The 18,880-nt window shown below is 44.5% G+C and overlaps 1 protein-coding gene across 16 annotated transcripts in view; it reads left to right on the forward strand.

The window, feature by feature from the left end:
• The first annotated feature begins 32 nt into the window (after window positions 1-32).
• The window catches only part of TDRD10 (tudor domain containing 10), a 53,537-nt gene continuing 34,689 nt past the window's right edge, over window positions 33-18,880 (forward strand). For 6 of the 16 annotated variants that reach the window (XR_015161072.1, XR_015161073.1, XM_086392999.1 and 3 more), the window contains exons 1-4: window positions 623-960; window positions 4,780-4,808; window positions 5,354-5,433; window positions 6,374-6,432. Coding sequence is in view for 9 of the 16 variants with exons in the window: in XM_086392999.1 (XP_086249125.1) it covers window positions 623-960; window positions 4,780-4,808; window positions 5,354-5,433; window positions 6,374-6,432 (506 nt within the window). In the remaining 7 variants the exon portion in view is untranslated. Of the gene's footprint in view, window positions 961-4,779; window positions 4,809-5,353; window positions 5,434-6,373; window positions 6,433-18,880 lie in introns of all 16 variants that reach the window. The other 10 variants (XR_015161075.1, XM_086393003.1, XM_086393001.1 and 7 more) reach the window with 9 other exon arrangements.

Here is an 18,880-nt window from a genome sequence, read left to right on the forward strand (position 1 = left end):
CCCCGCAGGGTGGGGCCCCTACGGCCCGAGGCAGGGGGCTCAGGGCGCCGAGCGGGCGGACGCGGGCCGCCGCTCCGGACACGGACGGCGACAGGCACGACGCACCGGGGCTCCGCCCGAGGTCGTCTTCAGCGCCTGCACGGCCGGGGGTTCCGCGGCTCTCCGGAGGCGGCGGGCGCCGGGGGCTTCCCCTGCTTTTTCCTCCAGAAGTGGGAGAGGCCGGGCCCACGGAAGCCCCGGGACAGCCCTGCCCACACTCCCGGGGACCAGGGGTACGGAGCGGAGGCGGCGGGAGTATCCCTGGCACCGCGACGGACGGTGGGCAGCCAGCGGCCCGACCGCCCCCTCCTCGCGCCCCTCCCCTCCGAGGCTGGCGCCTCCCCGCGCGCTACCTCCCGCCCAGATCCGGGGGCGCCGGGGTCAGCGCCTCTGTAGAGGCGGGTCTGGGGGTGCATGTTCAGGGGAAGGGAGCAGCAGCTTTACGTGCTGACCGGTTGTGCCCGCGTGGTTAGGGCCTCCCACTTTTTGCACAAGCAGCTCCCCATCACCACCGAGCGGGTCACGACCAGGCGCTGTCTTCAAACTCAGCCCGAGTGCGCCACGTGCACCTCTCCAACCCAGGATGGGAGCTCTTCCACTCCCAAAAGAGCTAGAGGTGCGTCGCGGTTACTCGCTCCACTGTCTCTGCAAGCATATTTTGGGGATGTGTGTGAGAGAGTGCCTACTAAAAGCAGGGGAAGAGGCCGCGGGCACTGGCCCAGGAGCTGCTGCAGCTACGGTCCGCCGAGAGCACCCAGCTCTTCTCGCCCCACCGGGGCTGCAGCCGCGGTGGGGGATTGGCTGCGGACGAGTGGCCCCGCCCCGCGCCCCGCGGGCGTCGGAGGCAGGCGGAGCTCCTAGAGAGGAGGCGCGAAGGCTTGGCGTCTGGGCCGCTGGCTGGACGCACCTGGCCCGGGAGAGGTACGGTTTGTTGGTTCCCGGCCCCGGGCTGCCGGACGGGGAGTAGCGGGCGTCGGGAGGCACTTGAGGAAACTGCACCCCTCATTTTCACTCCATGGTGGTGGGGCGAATGTTCCCCCTCGGACTTTATCGCTTGCTTTCGCCTGGCGGCAGAGCTAATTTTTGGTGGGGTTGGCGGGTGGGAGTGGACCACAGAGACTGAATCCGTGCAGATGGGGAGCATTTCGTGCAGTACTGCGGGGCACTTTAGGTGAAAAGACGCCTCGGCCATCTTCCTCCCTTTCAAAGCAGTTTAAAAACTTTTTAGCTTAAAAAACTGAAAGCGCTGTTGAGGCTAACGCAGTATGTTCTAAATCCACTACAAACCGTGGAGACTGAATGGACTCGCAGACTGCCTGGTTACGGCCTCCGAGCCTCCAGGACTTCGTTTCTACAGTGGGGTGATAATGACAAGTTCTGAGAATTTCCGTGAGGGTTAAATGAGACTGTGCATTAGCCGTTTAGTTAGCATAGCACCGCAGGCCCTTAAAAGCATCCTTGAAAGATTTATGCTGGGCCCTTGCTTGAAAGTGTTGTTGCCTGCCCTGTTCCAGAAGCCCTGGATTACCAGGAATTTGGGAGTAACACCTGTAGCCTGATTCTGCCTACAAACCTTTCTGTTTTTATTCATCAATACTTCAGCCTTTGAATTATCTTAATCACTGTTAGCTCTATTTAAATTTAGCAGCTACTAGAGCAGTTTCTTTCTACAGCTGGAAACAATTCAAAGCAGAATTACTACATTCTTTTAAAATTTAACGTTTTAATTTTTGTTTCTCCTGAGGTAAAGGAAAAAATTCCTTCAGAATGATTTTGAAAAAACCAAGGCTTTGAAGTCACAGACCTGAATTACCTCAGTATCTTATAACCTTAATCAAATCATCTGATGCCCTTTTGCTTTGACCTTCCCATCAGTAAAATGGGACAATATTACTCTGAAGCATCATAGAAAAGTGCCAATGAAATCTATAAAAATAAGCACAGTGCCATTTATTGAGCTCTTAATTCATGGCAAGTGCTTGAAGATCTCGCTTCACCTTGTGGTCTATGGCATTGGCGTTTATAGCTGATTGACGATGTTGTGTTAATTACTGCTGTACAGCACAGTGATTCAGTTATACGTATGTACTTTTTTTTTGAAACATTCTTTTCCATTATAGTTTATTTATTGAGTGGAGTTCCCTGTGCTATACAGTTCAACCTTGTTGATTATCCGTTCTACGTATGAACGCTTACACTTGCTAACCCTGCCCTCCCTGTGTCCATCATTCTGTTTCTGTTTCATAGGTAGGTTCACTTGTGTCATATTTTAGATGCTGCATATTGGTGATACCCTATGGTATTTGTCATTCTCCTTCTGCTTGCTTCATGTTACTCTCCAGTTGTATCCATGTTGTTGCAGATGACATTATTTCATTCTTTTTAATGGCCGAGTAGTACTCCAGTATATAAATGTACCACATCTTTTTTATCTGTTCGTCTGTCTGTGGACATTTAGGATGTTTCCATGTCTTGGCTATTGTGAATAGTGCTGCTATGAACATAAGGGTGCCTGTATCTTTTTGAATTATAGTTTTGTCTAGATATATGCTCTGGAGTAGGATTTCTGGATCATATAGTAATTCTATTTTTAGTTTTCTGATGAACCTCTATATTGTCTTCCACAGTGTCTATACCAACTTACATTCCCACCGGTGTAGGAGGGTTTCCTTTTCACCACACCATCTCCAGCATTTGTTATTTGTAGACTTTTAAAATTTTATTTTTGTTTTTGACTGCACTGGGTCTTCGTTGCTGGGCATAGTAGACTTCTTCTAGTTGCAGTGAACAGGGGCTAGTCTTCAGTTGTGATGCGTGGGCTTCTCATTGCAGTGGCTTCTCTGGTTGTAGCACTCAGGCTTAGTTGCCCCAGGCAGGTGGGATCTTCCTGGACCAGGGATCAAATCTGTGTCCCCTGCATTGGCAGGTGGATTCTTAACCACTGGACCACCAGGGAAGTCCTGGTTATTTGTAGACTTTTTGATGATGGCCATTCTGACTGGTGTGAGATGGTACCTCGTTGTAGTTTTGATTTGCATTTCTCTAGTAATTAGTGAGGTGGAGCATCTTTTCATGTGCTGGCATAGCGTTGTGATTCCTATTTGACAGGGAAGACATGCCCAAGGTCGCTGGGCTGCACTCAGAGCTGCCTCTGTCTAACGCCACTGTGTGGAGGCAGCTGTGGTTTTAAAGTTGCTCCTAGTACCTGTATTTTCTATTTGCTGTCATAACAAATCACCACTTGTTTAGTGGGTTAAACAATACAGCCTACAATTCTGTTCGTCAGAAGCCTGACACATGTGTCACTGGGCTAAAATCAAGGTGTCAAGAGGGCTGTATTCTTTCTGGAAGTCTCCGAGGAGAATCTGTTTTCTTGCCTTTTTCAGCTTCTAGAGGCCACCTGTTTTTTCTGGTTCATGGCCCTCTTCCTCTGTCTTCATAGCCAGCAACAGCAGCTTGGTTCTCATATTGCATTGCTTTAGTCTTGCTTTTCTTGTCATTTCTGTGTATCTGACTATCTTCTCTGCCTCCCTATTCCACTTTTAAGGATTCCTGTGATTACATTAGGCCCTTACAGATAATCGCTGTATTTTGAGGTCAGCTGATTAGTGACTTCAATTCCATCTGCAGCTTTATTTCCCCCTTGCCATGTAATTAAACATATTCATAGGTGTGATATTGTGATTCATAATAAATATATATTTGATTTTCATCTGGTTTCTGTCACTGAGCTTCTGAAATCCTTGAAATTTCCTAAATGAGGAGAGACGGGAAGGTGTCTTTTTGTCATGCTGAGGTGACCTTAGCAAACACCAAGTAACCTAAGGGGGGGGGGGCTGACTGGTTAGAGGGTCAGAATTTACACTCCTCTCTCCCGCCGCCCCCCATCTCTGGGGAGACAAGAAGGGCTAATCAGTCATGCCTCTGCCAAGAGGCCTTCACAGAAAACCCCAAAGTATGGACTCTGAGAGCTCTGGGTTGGTGAACACAATAGAGCAGATCCTGCAGGATCTGAGGTGGAGCTGATGTAATAATAGAAATTAAGTGCACAATAAGTGTATGTGCTTGAATCATCCTGAAACCACCCCCAGCCTCCCGTCCATGGAAGAAGTGTCTTCTGTGAAACTGGTCGCTGGTGCCAAAAAGGTTAGGGACTGCTGCTGTAGCGATGTGGGGACAGTGGTGCACCTGGAGAGCATGGACACCCTGTGCCCTTGCCCTATACCTCACCCTGTGGACCTCTTCCATCTGCTACTCCTAAATTACACCCTTTTCAAACAAATGGTAATCTGGTAAGGAAGATGTTTCTCTGAGATGTAAGCCACTCTGGCTAATTGATGGGACCCAGGAAGAGGTCGTGGGAACCTCCGGCTCTAACTGGTCAGGCAGAAGCACAGCTGACCACCTGGGTTTGCAGGCGGCTGGCCTCTGAAGGAGCGGGGAGGGAGGTTGGCAGTCCTGTGGCACTGACCCCTGAATCTATGAGATTGATGCTATCTCTGGGTGGATAGTGTCAGAATCGAGTTGAATTTTAGGCCACCCAGCTGGTGTCCGGAGCATCACTTGATGGTGTGAGAAAACTGCTCCCCTAACATCAGAACCCTAACAGGTCCTGGGGATTAGCATGTGGCCCACTTTGCCGGGGGTGGGGACATCATTCTGCCTGCCACAGTACCTGTTTGGCAACGTGGCGGTGACTGACTGGCATTCCTCTAAAACTGTGGCTGGTTGGCTTTGCAGGAGATCCGGTTGGAAAGAAACTGCAGCATGTAAGTTGCTTCCTTTTGCTGATAAACGGGCCTCCTTCCACCCCACAGCCTTCTCTTCCTCCTCCACCTGCCTTGTCCTGCCCAGAGTTTAGGAGTCAGTCTCAGCATTTCTTGCCTGTTGATTTTGACCGTTATGCTTATGCTCAGTCACTTCAGTCCTGTCCCAACTCTGCAGCCTCACGGACTGTAGCCTGCCAGGCTCCTCTGTCCATGGGGATTTTTCAGACAAGAATACTGGAGTGAGTTGCCATTTCCTTTACCAGGAGATCTTCCTGACTCAGGGCTCGAACCCACATCTCTTGTGTCTCCTGCATTGCAGGTGGATTCTTTACTGCTGAGCCACTGGGGAATCTGCTTTAACTATTAAGGATTAAAAAAGTCCAGCGGAGGGCTTCCTGGCTTGGAACCCGAGTCTGGAAGGAGAAAGGGAAACCCTCTGTCAGGAAGAGTATGGAGGCTTAGGCAAGGCCCTGCTTGTTATGCCCAAACTCCTCTCGTTGGAGTTTGGCCTTGGGAGGTGCAATGCTAAGTCCTGCATTTGACAGGTCCTGCAGCAGCAGTGACTTCCGACCCTCTGCAAAAGTATTTGGGGAGAATGGCGCGTTGGAGGAGCAGAAATCTCCAAGTGAGTTAGCCTGGGGGGTGGTGTTTGGTGCTGGGACCCTCAGACTGTAACCTGGATCCCAGTTAATCTACTCAATTTCTGTTCAAGCATGAAACCTGGCATCATCCGCCTAATCTGTCCTTGCTCTAGTCAGCCCCCACATTTCTTTTCACATGGTGGACGTGTCCCCCTGCCACCCACCACGCGCGCAGACCCTCAGTCACTGTCTCATTGGCTGCTTCTAACCCCATACTCTAATCCTTGCCTCTTTCCATTTCACTTTCCACCATCTCCAAAGTGACACCGCTCTAAAACATACATGTGTTGATATCAGCTCTCTGATTAAACCCTTTACCACCCCCTCAGCCAGTGGGTTCCCCTGAGACTGCTGTGGGCAGCAGTCAGTGATTTCAGCGGCTGGCCTGGCCTGCCTCTCTTGCCCCTACTTTTTCTGCTCACCCACATGCAGCGTTTGGTCTAGCTATTCCCCACCCCATGCAAACTCCCAAACAAGCCGGGCCTTTTCCTGTGTCCATGTCTTTGCATGTGCTATGCCCTCTGCCTGGATTCTCTTCCACCTCCCTCCTGCATTAATCCCCTTCCTTACCTCCTTCAGCTGACTGTTAACTGTGAAACTTCATTAATACCCCATTGAAAGTGCTGGATTCCTGGTGTGCTAATGACTCCCTGCCTCTCCTGCCCCAGAGATTGCACTGCTGCCTTGAATTCGGTGATGTCCAAGGCCAGTGCGTAACTCAGAACCACTTCCATAACACTGACAAGTGTTTGCTGACCCATTGAATGCTATTTAAATATTCTTTGTTCATGGAGGAGTAATGTTTGAAAGGGAATGTATGTGTGTGTTTTAACATTGAGAAAAATGTGTCATTTATCTCATGTTCTAAATGCTCTAACTCCTCCAGCCTTACACCTGCCTTTTTTTTCTTTTTTGCTATTTTAGAATTCAAGAAAAGGGAGACAGAGGTGTATGTTGGCAATCTCCCGCTGGACATCTCTGAGGTATGCCTCACTCTGCATACCATGCATATGTGCATGATTGCCTCTCGTCTTCTTTGGCTTCCCTCATATGAACTAAACCTGCCAGTAAGAATTTTACCAGTTTTAAAAGGTATTTTAGAGCTACAAATATGCAAGCAGTCACTAGTTGGTGACTAAGCTGACCAACTCACAGTCAGCTCACAGTTTGCCCTGGGCTCTCCCAGTTTGATCGTGAAGCATCCTGCACCCAGCCATCCGTGTAGACCTCGGTGGGTGGCCACCCTCCTCATTGCTTGGAATGGAGGCCTGCAGTAAGGCCCCTTCCCTTTGGCAAGGGGCCCTTATGAGGGTTCAATTGCCAATCCTTTGATCATAGGGAGCCGTGGGGTCTCAGTCAAAAAAACTATGCTCATTTCACTTTGAAATGAACCAGTTGAGTCAGTTAGCTGTGTGTTCAGAGAGTAGAATATAAACAGCCATATTCGACCCCAGGAATCTTTCTGTCTATCTGGGGAGGCCAGACCACCAAACCTGAAAGAATTATAGAACAACATAAATATTTAAAATTTGTAATAAGTACATTTGAACTACCGATGAAAAGAGAGTGAAAGTGTAATCTCCTGATTTGAGGCATCCCCTGGCTTTTTTTTTTTCTGGAGCATTTAAAAATGTTCACATTATGCAAAATAATGTGCCCAAGGCACTCTCAGCATGCTGAAAAATAAAGCGTGCTCAAACTCAGTCTTAGATGAAGCATGAGAGAAACTGACTTTTGTGGAGTCCCTGCTGCATGTCAGACGTCTTTCAAAAATGTCCTGGTCTCGTGTCTGCTTGCCAGTTAGCTAAACTTAGTCTTCTCTGCCCAAGTCGTACTTTATCCCTTTTACACTGTTACTGTATTGTAATTATCAGATATGCTCCAGGAACTAGGCTAAATCCTTCATTAGTGTGGTTTTATTAAATGCTCATAATAGCTCTGCATGGTGGGTGGTATCCCCATCGAAGATGAGGCAGACGAGGCTCTACTAGGTCCTCCTTAGCCAAGTACACAGACTCAGGGAGTGGTCAGCCAGGAGTTGAGTCCATGTCCACAGCCTGCAAGTACCTAACCACATAGTTGATAAGATGTGTAAATAAATCACCATAAAAAGAGAGGGACCTATTAGATTTTTATCTGACAAAGAAGAAAATGGTATTGGGGCACAGAGAGTGAAGTAATTCATTTTGACCCAGTGAGTTAAATCTTGTTGAGTCAAAGTGGATGTGTTGGGGGATGCTTGGAATCCGGGAGAAGGGAGTATTGGGATCAACTCCCCTTCCCCTTGGCAGGCTGGTATAAGCCGTTACTTGACCGTGAGATGAAGGCAGGAGCCCTGCAGAAGTTGGTGCAGTGGTCTGGGGCAGGCGAGGCGCTGAGCGGCTCTGCCTCCTCTCTGCAATGGATCCCGTTTCACGGCCAGGCCCCGGGGGCTTGCTTGGCCATGCTGACCCACACTGTGTTATGGGGACCTCTGGTCCTTGCCCACTTCACTAGAAAGCAGTAGCGTTCTCCACGGTGGTTCCTTCCAACGTACAAACAGAGACCAGCCTCCTAGGAGAGGAAACCCTTGAGCTAAACAAGTAGGATTTTAAAAAGAAACGTCTGATTCTGACATTAATACCTGCCTTGTCGAGAACTGTGGAGTGAGTGTCTGAGACTTTTACCTTCTTGCACAACAACAGACTAGCCTGCGGCAGTTTCATGGTTGTTGGTAGAAGATGAAAGTCTTGGATCAGAGATGACAGATGAATTATTACTCATAACGAGAATAGTAGCTAGCATTTTACTTTATTAACATTTCTTTTTTTATTGAGATATAAATCACATACCAAAAAATTCACTGTTTTAAAGCATAAAATTCAGTGGTTTTTAATATATTCACAAGGTTGCACAGCCATCACCATTAATTCCGGAATATTTTCATCACCTCGCAAGTACATCTCATAGTCATTAGCAGCACCGCCGCCTCCTGTCTTCCTCCAGCCCCTGGCAGCCACTAATCTACTTTCTGTCTCTATGGATTTGCCTATTCTAGATATTTTATGTAAATACAGTCATACAGTGTCTTTCTCTTTGCATAATGTTTTCAGGGTTCGTACATTTTATAGCATGTCTCAGTACTTCATTCCTTTTTATGACTACAATATTTATATGGATATATATATCATAGTTTGTTTATCCATTTGTTATTGAACATTTGACCTGTTTCCACTTTTTGGCTTTTATGAAAAATCTTACCTGAACATGGGTGTGCAAGCTTCTGTGTAAATGTATGTTCCAGTTGTCTTAGGTATATACCTAGGAGTGAAATTATTGAGTCACGTGATAACTCTGTGCCAAACTGTTTTCCAAAACAGCTGTACCATTTCACATTCATACCAACGATGTGTGAGGATTCCAATTTCTCCACTTCCTGGCCCAAAACTATTTTTGTCTGTCTTTTTGACTCTTGCCATCAGGTAGATGTGAAGTGATATCTCATTGTGGTTTTGATTTGTGTTTTCATAGTAATTAATGAGCATCTTTTCATGTGTTTATTGTCTCTTTGTATATATCTTCTTTGGAGAAATATTTTTTTAATCCTTTACCCAGTTTAAAATCAGTTCATCTTTTTTACTATTGAGTTGTAAGAGTTCTTTATATATTCTGGATACAGGTCTCTTATCAGATACATGATTTGTAAATATTTGCTCCCATCGGTTGTGTTTTATTTTGTCTGTAGTATCCTTTGAAACACAAACGTTCAATTTTGATGCATTCCAATTTTCCATTTTTTTTCTTTGGTTGCTGTAGGTGCCATATCTAAGAATCCATTACCTAATCCAAGGTCACAGAGATTTACATGTATTCATTCTTCTAAGAGTTTTGTAGTTTTTGCTCTTGTATTTAGGTCTGTAATCCTTTTGAAATTTATTCTTGCATGTGGTTTGAAGTTGAGGTCAATTTCATTCTTTGCATGTGGATATCCAGTTGCCCCAGCATCATTTGCTAAAAAAGATTATTTTTTCCCCACTGAATTATTTTGGCAACCTTGTTGCAGATCCATTGACCATAAATAGAGCAGTTTATTTCTGGAGTCTCATTCTATTGCACCGATCGGTATGTCTATCCTTACGCCAGTCCCGCGCTTGCGTATTTTTGCTTTGTAGTAAGTTTTGAAATTGATCTCACACTCAACTCTTAAGCCCAGTGGTTAGCATTCTCCCCTCACCAGTTTTCTGAAACTGGTCTTGTTGAGTATATGAGTAACCTTCATGATGCCAAATGGATTTAAAATCTTCAGATGCCTCTGTTTCCTTAATTATGATGGATTGGATAACCTCAAAGCCCTCACACAAGAAAATACTTGGAAATAGAAGCTAAAATATAAGAAATGGCACTTTTAACTTTTTATTTTGTATTGGCGTATACAGCTGAGTAGGGGCTTCCCTGGTGGCTCAGCGGTAAAGAATCTGCCTGCAATGCTGCAGACCTGGTTTCCATCTCTGGGTCAGGAAGATCCCTTGGAGGAGGGCATGGCAATCCACTCTGGTACTCTTGCCTAGAGAACCCCATGGACAGAGGAACCTGGCAGTATGCAGTCCTCAGGGTCGCACAGAGTTGGACACGACTGCAGCAGCAGCAGCAAAGCTGATTAACAAACAACGTTGTGATAAGTTTCAGGTGAAGAGCGAAGGGACTCAGCCATACATACACATGCACCATTCTCCCCCAAACTCCCCACCCTTCTCAACTGCCATATAACACTGAGCAGATTTCCATGTGCTGTGTATGCAGTGGGTCCTTGTTGGTTATCTATTTTAAATATGGCAGCGTGTACGTATCCATCCTAAACCCCTAATTATCCCTTTCCCCATCGTCCCCACCCCCACCCTGACCCTGGCAACCAGAAGTTTGTTGTCTAAGTCTGTAGGTCTCTGTTTTAAGTTCATTTGTATTGTTTCTTTTTAGATTACACATATAAGGGATGTCTTATGATACTTCTCTTTCTCTGTCTGGCTTACAGAGCTGCAGTGAATAGCTCTGTTCACATACAGGGAGCACATATCCTTTCAGATCATGTTTTTCTCCAGATACGTGCCCAGGAGTGGGATCGCAGGGTCACACGGTAGCTCTATTCTTAGTTTTTTAAGGAACCTCCATGCTGTTCTCTCGGAGAGGCAATGGCACCCCACTCCAGTACTCTTGCCTGGAGAATCTCGTGGATGGAGGAGCCTGGTGGGCTGCAGTCCATGGGGTCCCTAAGAGTCGGACACGACTGAGCAACTTCATTTTCACTTTTCACTTTCATGCATTGGAGAAGGAAATGGCAACCCACTCCAGTGTTCTTGCCTGGAGAATCCCGGGGACGGCAGAGCCTGGTGAGCTGCCATCTGTGGGGTCACACAGAGTCGGACACGACTGAAGTGACTTAGCAGCAGCAGCAGCATACTGTACTCTATAGTGGCTGTATCAGTTTACATTCCAACCAGTGGTGTAGAAGGGTTCCCTTCTCTCCATACCTACCAGCATTTATTGTTTGTGGATTTTTTGATGATAGACTTTCTGTCTGGTGTGAAGTGATATCTTGTCCGACTGTTTGTGACCCCATGGACTGTAGCCCTACCAGGGTCTTCTGTCCATGGAATTCTCCAAGCAAGAATACTGGAATGGGTAGCCACTCCCTTCTCCAGGGGATCTTCCCAACCCAGGGATCGAACCTGGATCTCCTGCATTGAAGGTGGATTTTTTTTTTACCATCTGAGCCACCAGGAAAGCCCCAATAATTAGTGATGTTGAATATCTTTTTATGTGCCTTTTGAAAAATGCCACTTTAAAATACATAGCTGACTCCTAAGAAAGTAAGAAAAATTAAGAGGGCCCAAAATAAGCAATAACTTGAAAACTAGGAGGATCTGGTCAATTCCCTAGGGTCTGTGCCTACCTCAAAACCTAAAGATTGGATTGGATTATAGCAGCCATGTCAGGGTAGGAGATGACACTCGGGGCCTATGTGAGGAGGGACATAGTAGTTGACATCCCTGCAAAAGCAGGATGGTTGAAGGGCTGGCCCCGTGAGCCACAAAACTTTTCTTATTGGCCCAGGGTGGTGTTGAGAAAGTTAATCTGACTTGGCCAGGATCTGGGGCTGGTAGGGTAAACAGTCTCCCTAAGAACATATAACAGTAGGCCTGATTTCATGTGAATTGTGGTTTAAATTCATATTACTTACATAGTCTGGGAACCTTCAAGCTAAAATTTAACTTTTGATGAAGTTAAAAGCCCAGATCACAGAAAAACATTTAAACTGTGAGTGGAAGGAAACGTCCAAAATCTGAGAAAGAGTTTCTACAGAAAATACACAGAAAACATTGTCACTTGGGAAACAGGCATTTTAAAATCAAGAACAAGACGCTAGTGCCTCTATCATTTCTGTTTAACATTTTATGCAATCTCTTAGCTAGAGCAAGTGAGAAAATAAAGTGAGAGGTGTAAGAATTGGAAAGGAAAAAACAAAATCATTATTTGCAGATGATTGTCTAAGTTGAAGCTCAGAAGACTCTTGGATATGTTAGAATTATTGATAGTTAAGGTGGTTGAATATAAGATAAATATACAAAAGTCAATTGTATTTCTATACAGAAGGGAAAAAAATGCAAAGAGCTAGAAATTAATAAAAGTTGTGCAAGACATAGATACAGAAAATTAGGCTTTACTGAAAGACATTAAGGAAGGCTTCAACAAAGAGATGGATAAGAAGAGTCAGTTTTATGATCCTTAAATTGGTATATAGATTCAATACCATTGTGATCAAAATACCCAAAGGATTTTCAAAGAGCCTGACAAACTGATTCTAAAATTTACGTGAAACAGAACATGTGCCATGAATAAATGCACCTTTTTTGAAGAGGAAGAATAAGGAGACAGGAGAGTGAATTTTCCACTGTAATGATGACCTTGATGTGGATGCCTTGCTAATTGCCAACATATGAACCATAAAAAGGCCAGAAATATACCTACATGTATATGAAAACTTGGTGTGTATAATCAGGTGGCATTGCAGATGAGTTGGGAAAGAAGGGACTATTCAGTAAACTGGTTCTGAGATGTTTCTTTATCCATACAAGAAAAATGAAATTGGACCTTTACATTGTAACATTCACTGAATGGATTCTAGATGGATTAAGGACTTAACAATGTATAGCAAATGCAATACTTAGGGACACAACCTTGATAGCTTTCCCTTTGAAATCAGGAACAAGATATAAATACCGGCTATTGCTATTTCTGTCAGCATTGTACTGGTGGTCCTGGTCAGTGCAGCAGGCAAGGAGAAAGAAAGACACGAGAATGGGAAAGGCGGAGATAAGTGTCATTAAGTGCAGGGGATATGATGGTGGTAGTAGACAGTCAGGACCAGTTATCTGTATTCCCAGCTTGTACCTTGCCCATGAACCCTGAACTTGTCGATTTAGTTGCCTAGTCCTTATCTCTACTTGGGCAACTCATAGGCATTTCAGACTTAATGTGTCCAGCCTGCTCCTCCCACGGTCTTCCTCATCTCAGTAAATGGCCCAAAACCTGGGAAATATTCTTGTTTCATATCTCACATGTTTTTCACACTTCACATTCAATCTGTCAGCGGGTATAAAAATACACCTAGAATCAAACAGTCTTTTGCATCAGAAGGGAGGAAGAGAATGGAATAGCTCTTTAAATTTGCCAAAATAAACAGTGGAAAGATAAAAAGGGAATAAAGATGGTGACCTCTTGGGGAGGGAAGGAAAAATGATAGAAGGGAGATAGAGGCACAATTTATTTTATTTATTTATTTAAAAATTTTAAAATTGATTTTTATTGGAGTTACTGTTTTATTGGAGTTTATTGTGTTAGTTTCTGCTGTACAGCAAAGTGCATCAGCTCTATGTGTACATGTATCCCCTCTTTTTGGAGGGACAGTTTATGAATTTACCTTGTGTTATTGTTTTGACTTTAAAATATATGAATGTTTTCATATTTAAGAGAATCAAAGTGATCTATTAAAAAAGCACTCCCTAAAAACTGAAAACAAACTAGTGATATAATTAGTTTGGTGTCAGAGAATAGAATTATTCAAATTGAATAAGCCCGGGAACAAACTAGTGATATAATTAGTGGTGTCAGAGAATATAGCTATTCAAATTGACCTTAGAATATGATATTTTGACTGTGTATCCTCAGTAGGATATATTACAAGCATAAAAAGAACTGCAAGGAAGTCTTAAACTTTGCTCAGTAATTTTGCTGTCTGTAGTAATCCTGGTATTATTTGAACCTGTTATATATTTAAAGTAGGATATAATAACTAGTGTTGTTAGGAATAAAGATTTTCAGCATAAGATAAATAAAAACCATCTGTAGCTCTATAGGAATCAGAATCCATGATTACAATGATTATTTTCCCTTTCAAAGATGCGTATCTCCTAACTCTGCTGGTTGAAAGACCTTGGTGCTCTTAACAACCCAGTGGCAATAAGATCCTAGAGTGCTCACTTTGAATACCATTCCCCACTGAAAGGAGCTATACCTTCTTAGGGTCCAGGTTTGGAGCTGTATGTGCCAGAAAGCTAGAAACCTCTCAAAGGCTATTAGGGTTTGATTGAAGGGAAGGGAGAAGTTGTAATTAGAGGTGAGATACTTTTTCCTTGGAGCTATGTGCTGGAATGTTTACAGATGTAGTGATGAGGTGATGAGATTTATTTCAGAATAGCCTAATGGTAGGGAGAGGTATAGATGAAATCAGAGTGTCCCTGAGTTAAGAATTTTTTTTTCCGGGCAAGGCTTTCCTGGGGACTCGTGCTATAGCACGAAGGAGTGAAAACAGGGAACAGGTGCCCTTATTTGCTCCCTTTTTTTTGAATTGAGGCTGACAGGTATATAGGAATTTGTTATACTGTTTTCTATACATGTTTAAAAAGTTGGCTTAAAGCTCAACATTCAGAAAACTAAGATCATGGCATCTGGTCCCATCACTTCGTGGGAAATAGATGGGGAAACAGTGGAAACAATGTCAGACTTTATTTTTTGGGGCTCCAAAATCACTGCAGATGGTGATTGCAGCCATGAAATTAAAAGACGCTTACTCCATGGAAGGAAAGTTAGGATTAACCTAGATATATTCAAAAGCAGAGACATTACTTTGCCAACAAAGGTCCATCTAGTCAAGGCTATGGTTTTTCCAGTAGTCATGTATGGATGTGAAAGTTGGACTATGAAGAAGGCTAAGCGCCAAAGAATTGATGCCTTTGAAGTGTGGTGTTGGAGAAGACTCTTGAGAGGCCCTTGGACTGCAAGGAGATCCAACCAGTCCATTCTGAAGGAGATCCGCCCTGGCATTTCTTTGGAAGGAATGATGCTAAAGCTGAAACTCCAGTACTTTGGCCACCTCATGCGAAGAGTTGACTCATTGGAAAAGACTCTGATGCTGGGAGGGATTGGGGGCAGGAGGAGAAGGGGACGACAGAGGATGAGATGGCTGGATAGCATCACTGACTCGATGGACGTGAGTCTGGGTGAACTCCGGGAGTTGGTGATGGACAGGGAGGCCTGGCGTGCTGCAATTCATGGGGTCTCAAAGAGTCAGACACGATTGAGTGACTGAACTGAACTGATAACATGTTTAAAAGTTTCCAAATAAAAAGACATAAGAACAAGCAAAAAGAGGGTCCCGTGGGCCAAAAATGGGACGATTCATGTTTCGAAAATACTAATGACTACCTTTGATTAGAACTTACTAGTGATAAAAAGCAATGATTTGTAGTGATACCTAAAGAAATAATACATAAACTCACTGGACACATTGAAGATAGCAAGAAATAGTTCAGTAATATAAAACTTGGTAATTAAAGGAAAAGGTTAAGTGTTTATCTTGCTTTTCTAACACCAGTGCCATTTCAGGGCAAATGACTAACACTAGTGAATGAGAGAAAGTTCTTTCCAGAGGAGCTCTAGCTCATCAATGCAGAGGAAACGATTGAAAATCATCGTTTTGCAAACCATAATACCTGTTTCAGACGGGGGTTATCAGAGCATGGTAGATTCATTAGATAAAATATTGATGGGCAGTTTTATAATGAAAGGATCAGGCTGTTACTGTCTGAATTTGTGTTTTGTTTGTTTTTGTCTGAGCCTTGCAGCATGTGGGATCATAGTTTCCTAAGCAGGGATTGACCCCTTGACCCTGCAGTGAAAGTGTGGAGTCTTAACCACTGGATTGCCAGGGAAGTCCCTGTCTGATTTATTGATTAATTTAGCGTCACCTAAAGTGAGACAACCAGGTGTAAGTCTCCTAAAATGATGTCATATTAGTGAAGAAGATCTCACACCATCTGTAAAGTATTCTAGCCAAAAATGTAAATAATAACCTATATGTGAAAGCTCCACGGCTGACTTCTAGTCTAAAGGAAACGGGGGTGGGGATAGAAGATCAAGTTAAACGCTTACAATAAGGAAGCAGTACTCTTGTCTACAGAACAGCTGACCTGGTCTGTATTACACGTCAAAGTCATGGAAAAATTAAAGCAGGGAGATCTGATATAAAGACGTTTAGAGGAGACCTAAGAGAAATGATGACCAAACAGAATAAGTAGACCTTGTTCTGACCCTGACTGCGACAAAACAGTCGTTAAAAGATATTTTTGAGACAGTCGATGACATTTGTCTGTTGTTTGTAGTTTGATAAGTCACCTCTCTGACTTAATATGTCTGCTTAATACCGTTGAACTCACCATGCACATTTCTCATTGATTTTAATTAATTATCTGTCTTTCCTAAATACGATCAGTCCCAGGAGGGACTTCCCTACTGGTCCAGTGGCTAAGACTCCACACTCCCAGTGCAGGGGGACTGGGTTCAATCTCTGGTCAGGGAACTAATCCCACATGTTCCAAATAAGACTTCTCATGCTGCAAGGAAAATCAAAGATCCTGTGTGCTGCAACTTAGACCTGGTGCACCCAAATTAATAAATAAATAACAGGTGGAAGCCTAGAGCCTATTATACAGAGTGAAGTAAGTCAGAAAAACAAACATTATATACTTGCACATATATGTGGAATCTAGAAAGATGGTACTGTTGAAATTATTTTCAGGGCAGCAATGGAGACACAGAACAGACTTATGGACACGGGGGTGGGGCAGAGGAAGGAGAGGGTGGGATGTATGGAGAGAGAAGCATGGAAGTGTACATGACTGTACGTAAAATAGATAGCCAGTGGGAATTTGCTGTATGACTCAGGGAACTCAAACCAGGGCTCTGTAGCCATCTAGAGGGGTGGGATGGGGAGGGAGGTTCAGAAGGAGGGGGCATATGTTTACCTATGGCTGATTCATGTTGATTTGTGGCAGAAACCAACACAATTCTGTAAAGCAATTATCCTTCAGTTAAAAATAAATAAATTTAAAATTAAAAAAAAAAAGAGATCAGCCCCAGAAGGGGAGAGCCTTTGGGTACCTTGTTCATGGCACGAAAGACATTTTCTAGCACAGAGTAGGCACTTAATAATCATTTGTTGAATGAATTAGAGGGAAATGGACAGTGAGTACAGACAAGTTTTTCAAGGATTTTTGTAACAAAGAAGAATAGGAAGCGGGGTGGGAGCAGGAGGGGGTTGTAAGGTCAAAGGTGTTACTTACGTGTCTTTAAGTATTTAGATGGTAAATATTAGAGCTCATTTGTATGCCCACCCAGTGGGGAGGGTAGTTAATGCAGGAAAAAGGGGAGATCGTTTAGTATGAAAGACCTTGAGAAGGTTAAGAGGGGTTGTCTGGAGCAAGGACGGGCCTTCTATGTAGAGGGGGGCACACGGGTACAGGGAGGTTGACTGATGTCGTGGCAGGGGCTGGGTGTTCCTTTTGATTGCTTGTCTCTCCTCAGCAAAGAATTGGGGTTATCTGCTGAGTAGAAAGAGGGCAAGGAAGGTCTGAGTGGAAGTAGACTGCAGTAGTTCTGTTGGGGAGGCTGGCAGTTGATGATTAGGAATATGTAGTAGGAATGCCAGAAGCACTGAACCAGGAAATGACCCGCAGTCAGTGATCAACCACAGTGGAAAGAGGAAGGCAGGGGCCGGTGGGGCGGGGCAGGGTGGGGCGCAACGGATGGCCAGAGAGTCAGGATAGGGTCGGGAGTTTGCGGGACGGTGGGAAAGTGGCAGAGTTTGAAGGATCACAGACCCAGACAATAGAGCTGGGGAGCTAGAGGTGTGAGAAGGAAGGTGGTTGGAGAGCAGGGACTCAAAGTTGCCGTCTGGAGGTGGGCGGTCCTTGGTAATAGTGGGGTCCAGGGTGTGTCCTGGGAGGAAGGGAGCTCAGGTGACGGGGATACCCCACTTTCTCTCCTCTGTGTGTTTTCTCTTCTCTATGACTTTTATCATTTCATACATTTTTTTTTAAATGTATCTGTGTTGGCACATACATGCGATGCCAATAAACATTCATATGCTTAGCTTGGATCATAAGAAAGTGCTGGTACTTGACCAGTTTTTATCTGCAGAAATGTCAAATCACATGGCTCAAGTTAAATGTTTCCCAGTTTTTGCCACTTTCTTTTCTTCCTTTATTTTTGACTGTGCTGGGTCTTTGTTGCTTCGCACGGGCCTTCTCTAGTTGCATGGAGCGGGGGCCACTCTCTAGTTTTGATGTGCAGGCTTCTCATGGTGATGGCTTCTCTTGTTCTTGAGCATAAGCTCTAGGTGCTCAGGCTTCAGTAGTCGCAGCTCCTGGTTTCTAGAGCAAGGGCTCAGTAGTTGTGGCAGATGGGCTTGCTCCATGGCATACAGGGTCTTCCCCAACCAGGGATCGAACCCGTGTCCCTGGCATTGGGAGGCAGATTCCTATCCACCATGCCACTGGGGAAGTCCTTTTTCCACTTTAAACAGAGCTTCAGTGCACTGGCATGTCTACATGTGTGTCTCTAGGACCTCACCTGGGTGTGGGGCCAGAGCCACACAGTGCACACGGCTGGGCCAGGAGGGGAGAGAGGCCCCCACTCCTGCCAGCAGCATCAGCAGCAGAATTCCTTTATCCTTACCAACACTAGCTTGGTGTTGTCCTGCTGCTAAATCACTGCTGTCCAGGGGATATGGAATCATTTAGCATGCAGGTAACTGCCATAACCTTCTGCCTGTCTGGCACGAAGTCAGTGGCCCATAAATGCTCGTGCCATAATTATTGGCAAGCTACAGTAGATGTTTTTTTGTAATGATTGATTGAAAGGAGTGTATTAATAAGTGAAATAGGTTATGAAGCAGAGGATACTGTATGATCCCTTAGTCTCTATGTACAGTACTCATGTTTTGGTGGTAAGATTATGGGTGATATCTCTATTTTGCTTATCTGTATTTTCAAACTTTTCTATAATAAACATCTAATGCTTTGGTAATTAAAATATCCTAATAACTAATTTTAGTTATTT

This window comes from Bos grunniens, chromosome 3 (assembly GCF_055505025.1).
Source record: "Bos grunniens cultivar Pamir isolate PY7600 chromosome 3, Bosgru_T2T1.0, whole genome shotgun sequence".
In the NCBI taxonomy this organism is placed as follows: Eukaryota; Metazoa; Chordata; class Mammalia; order Artiodactyla; family Bovidae; genus Bos; species Bos grunniens.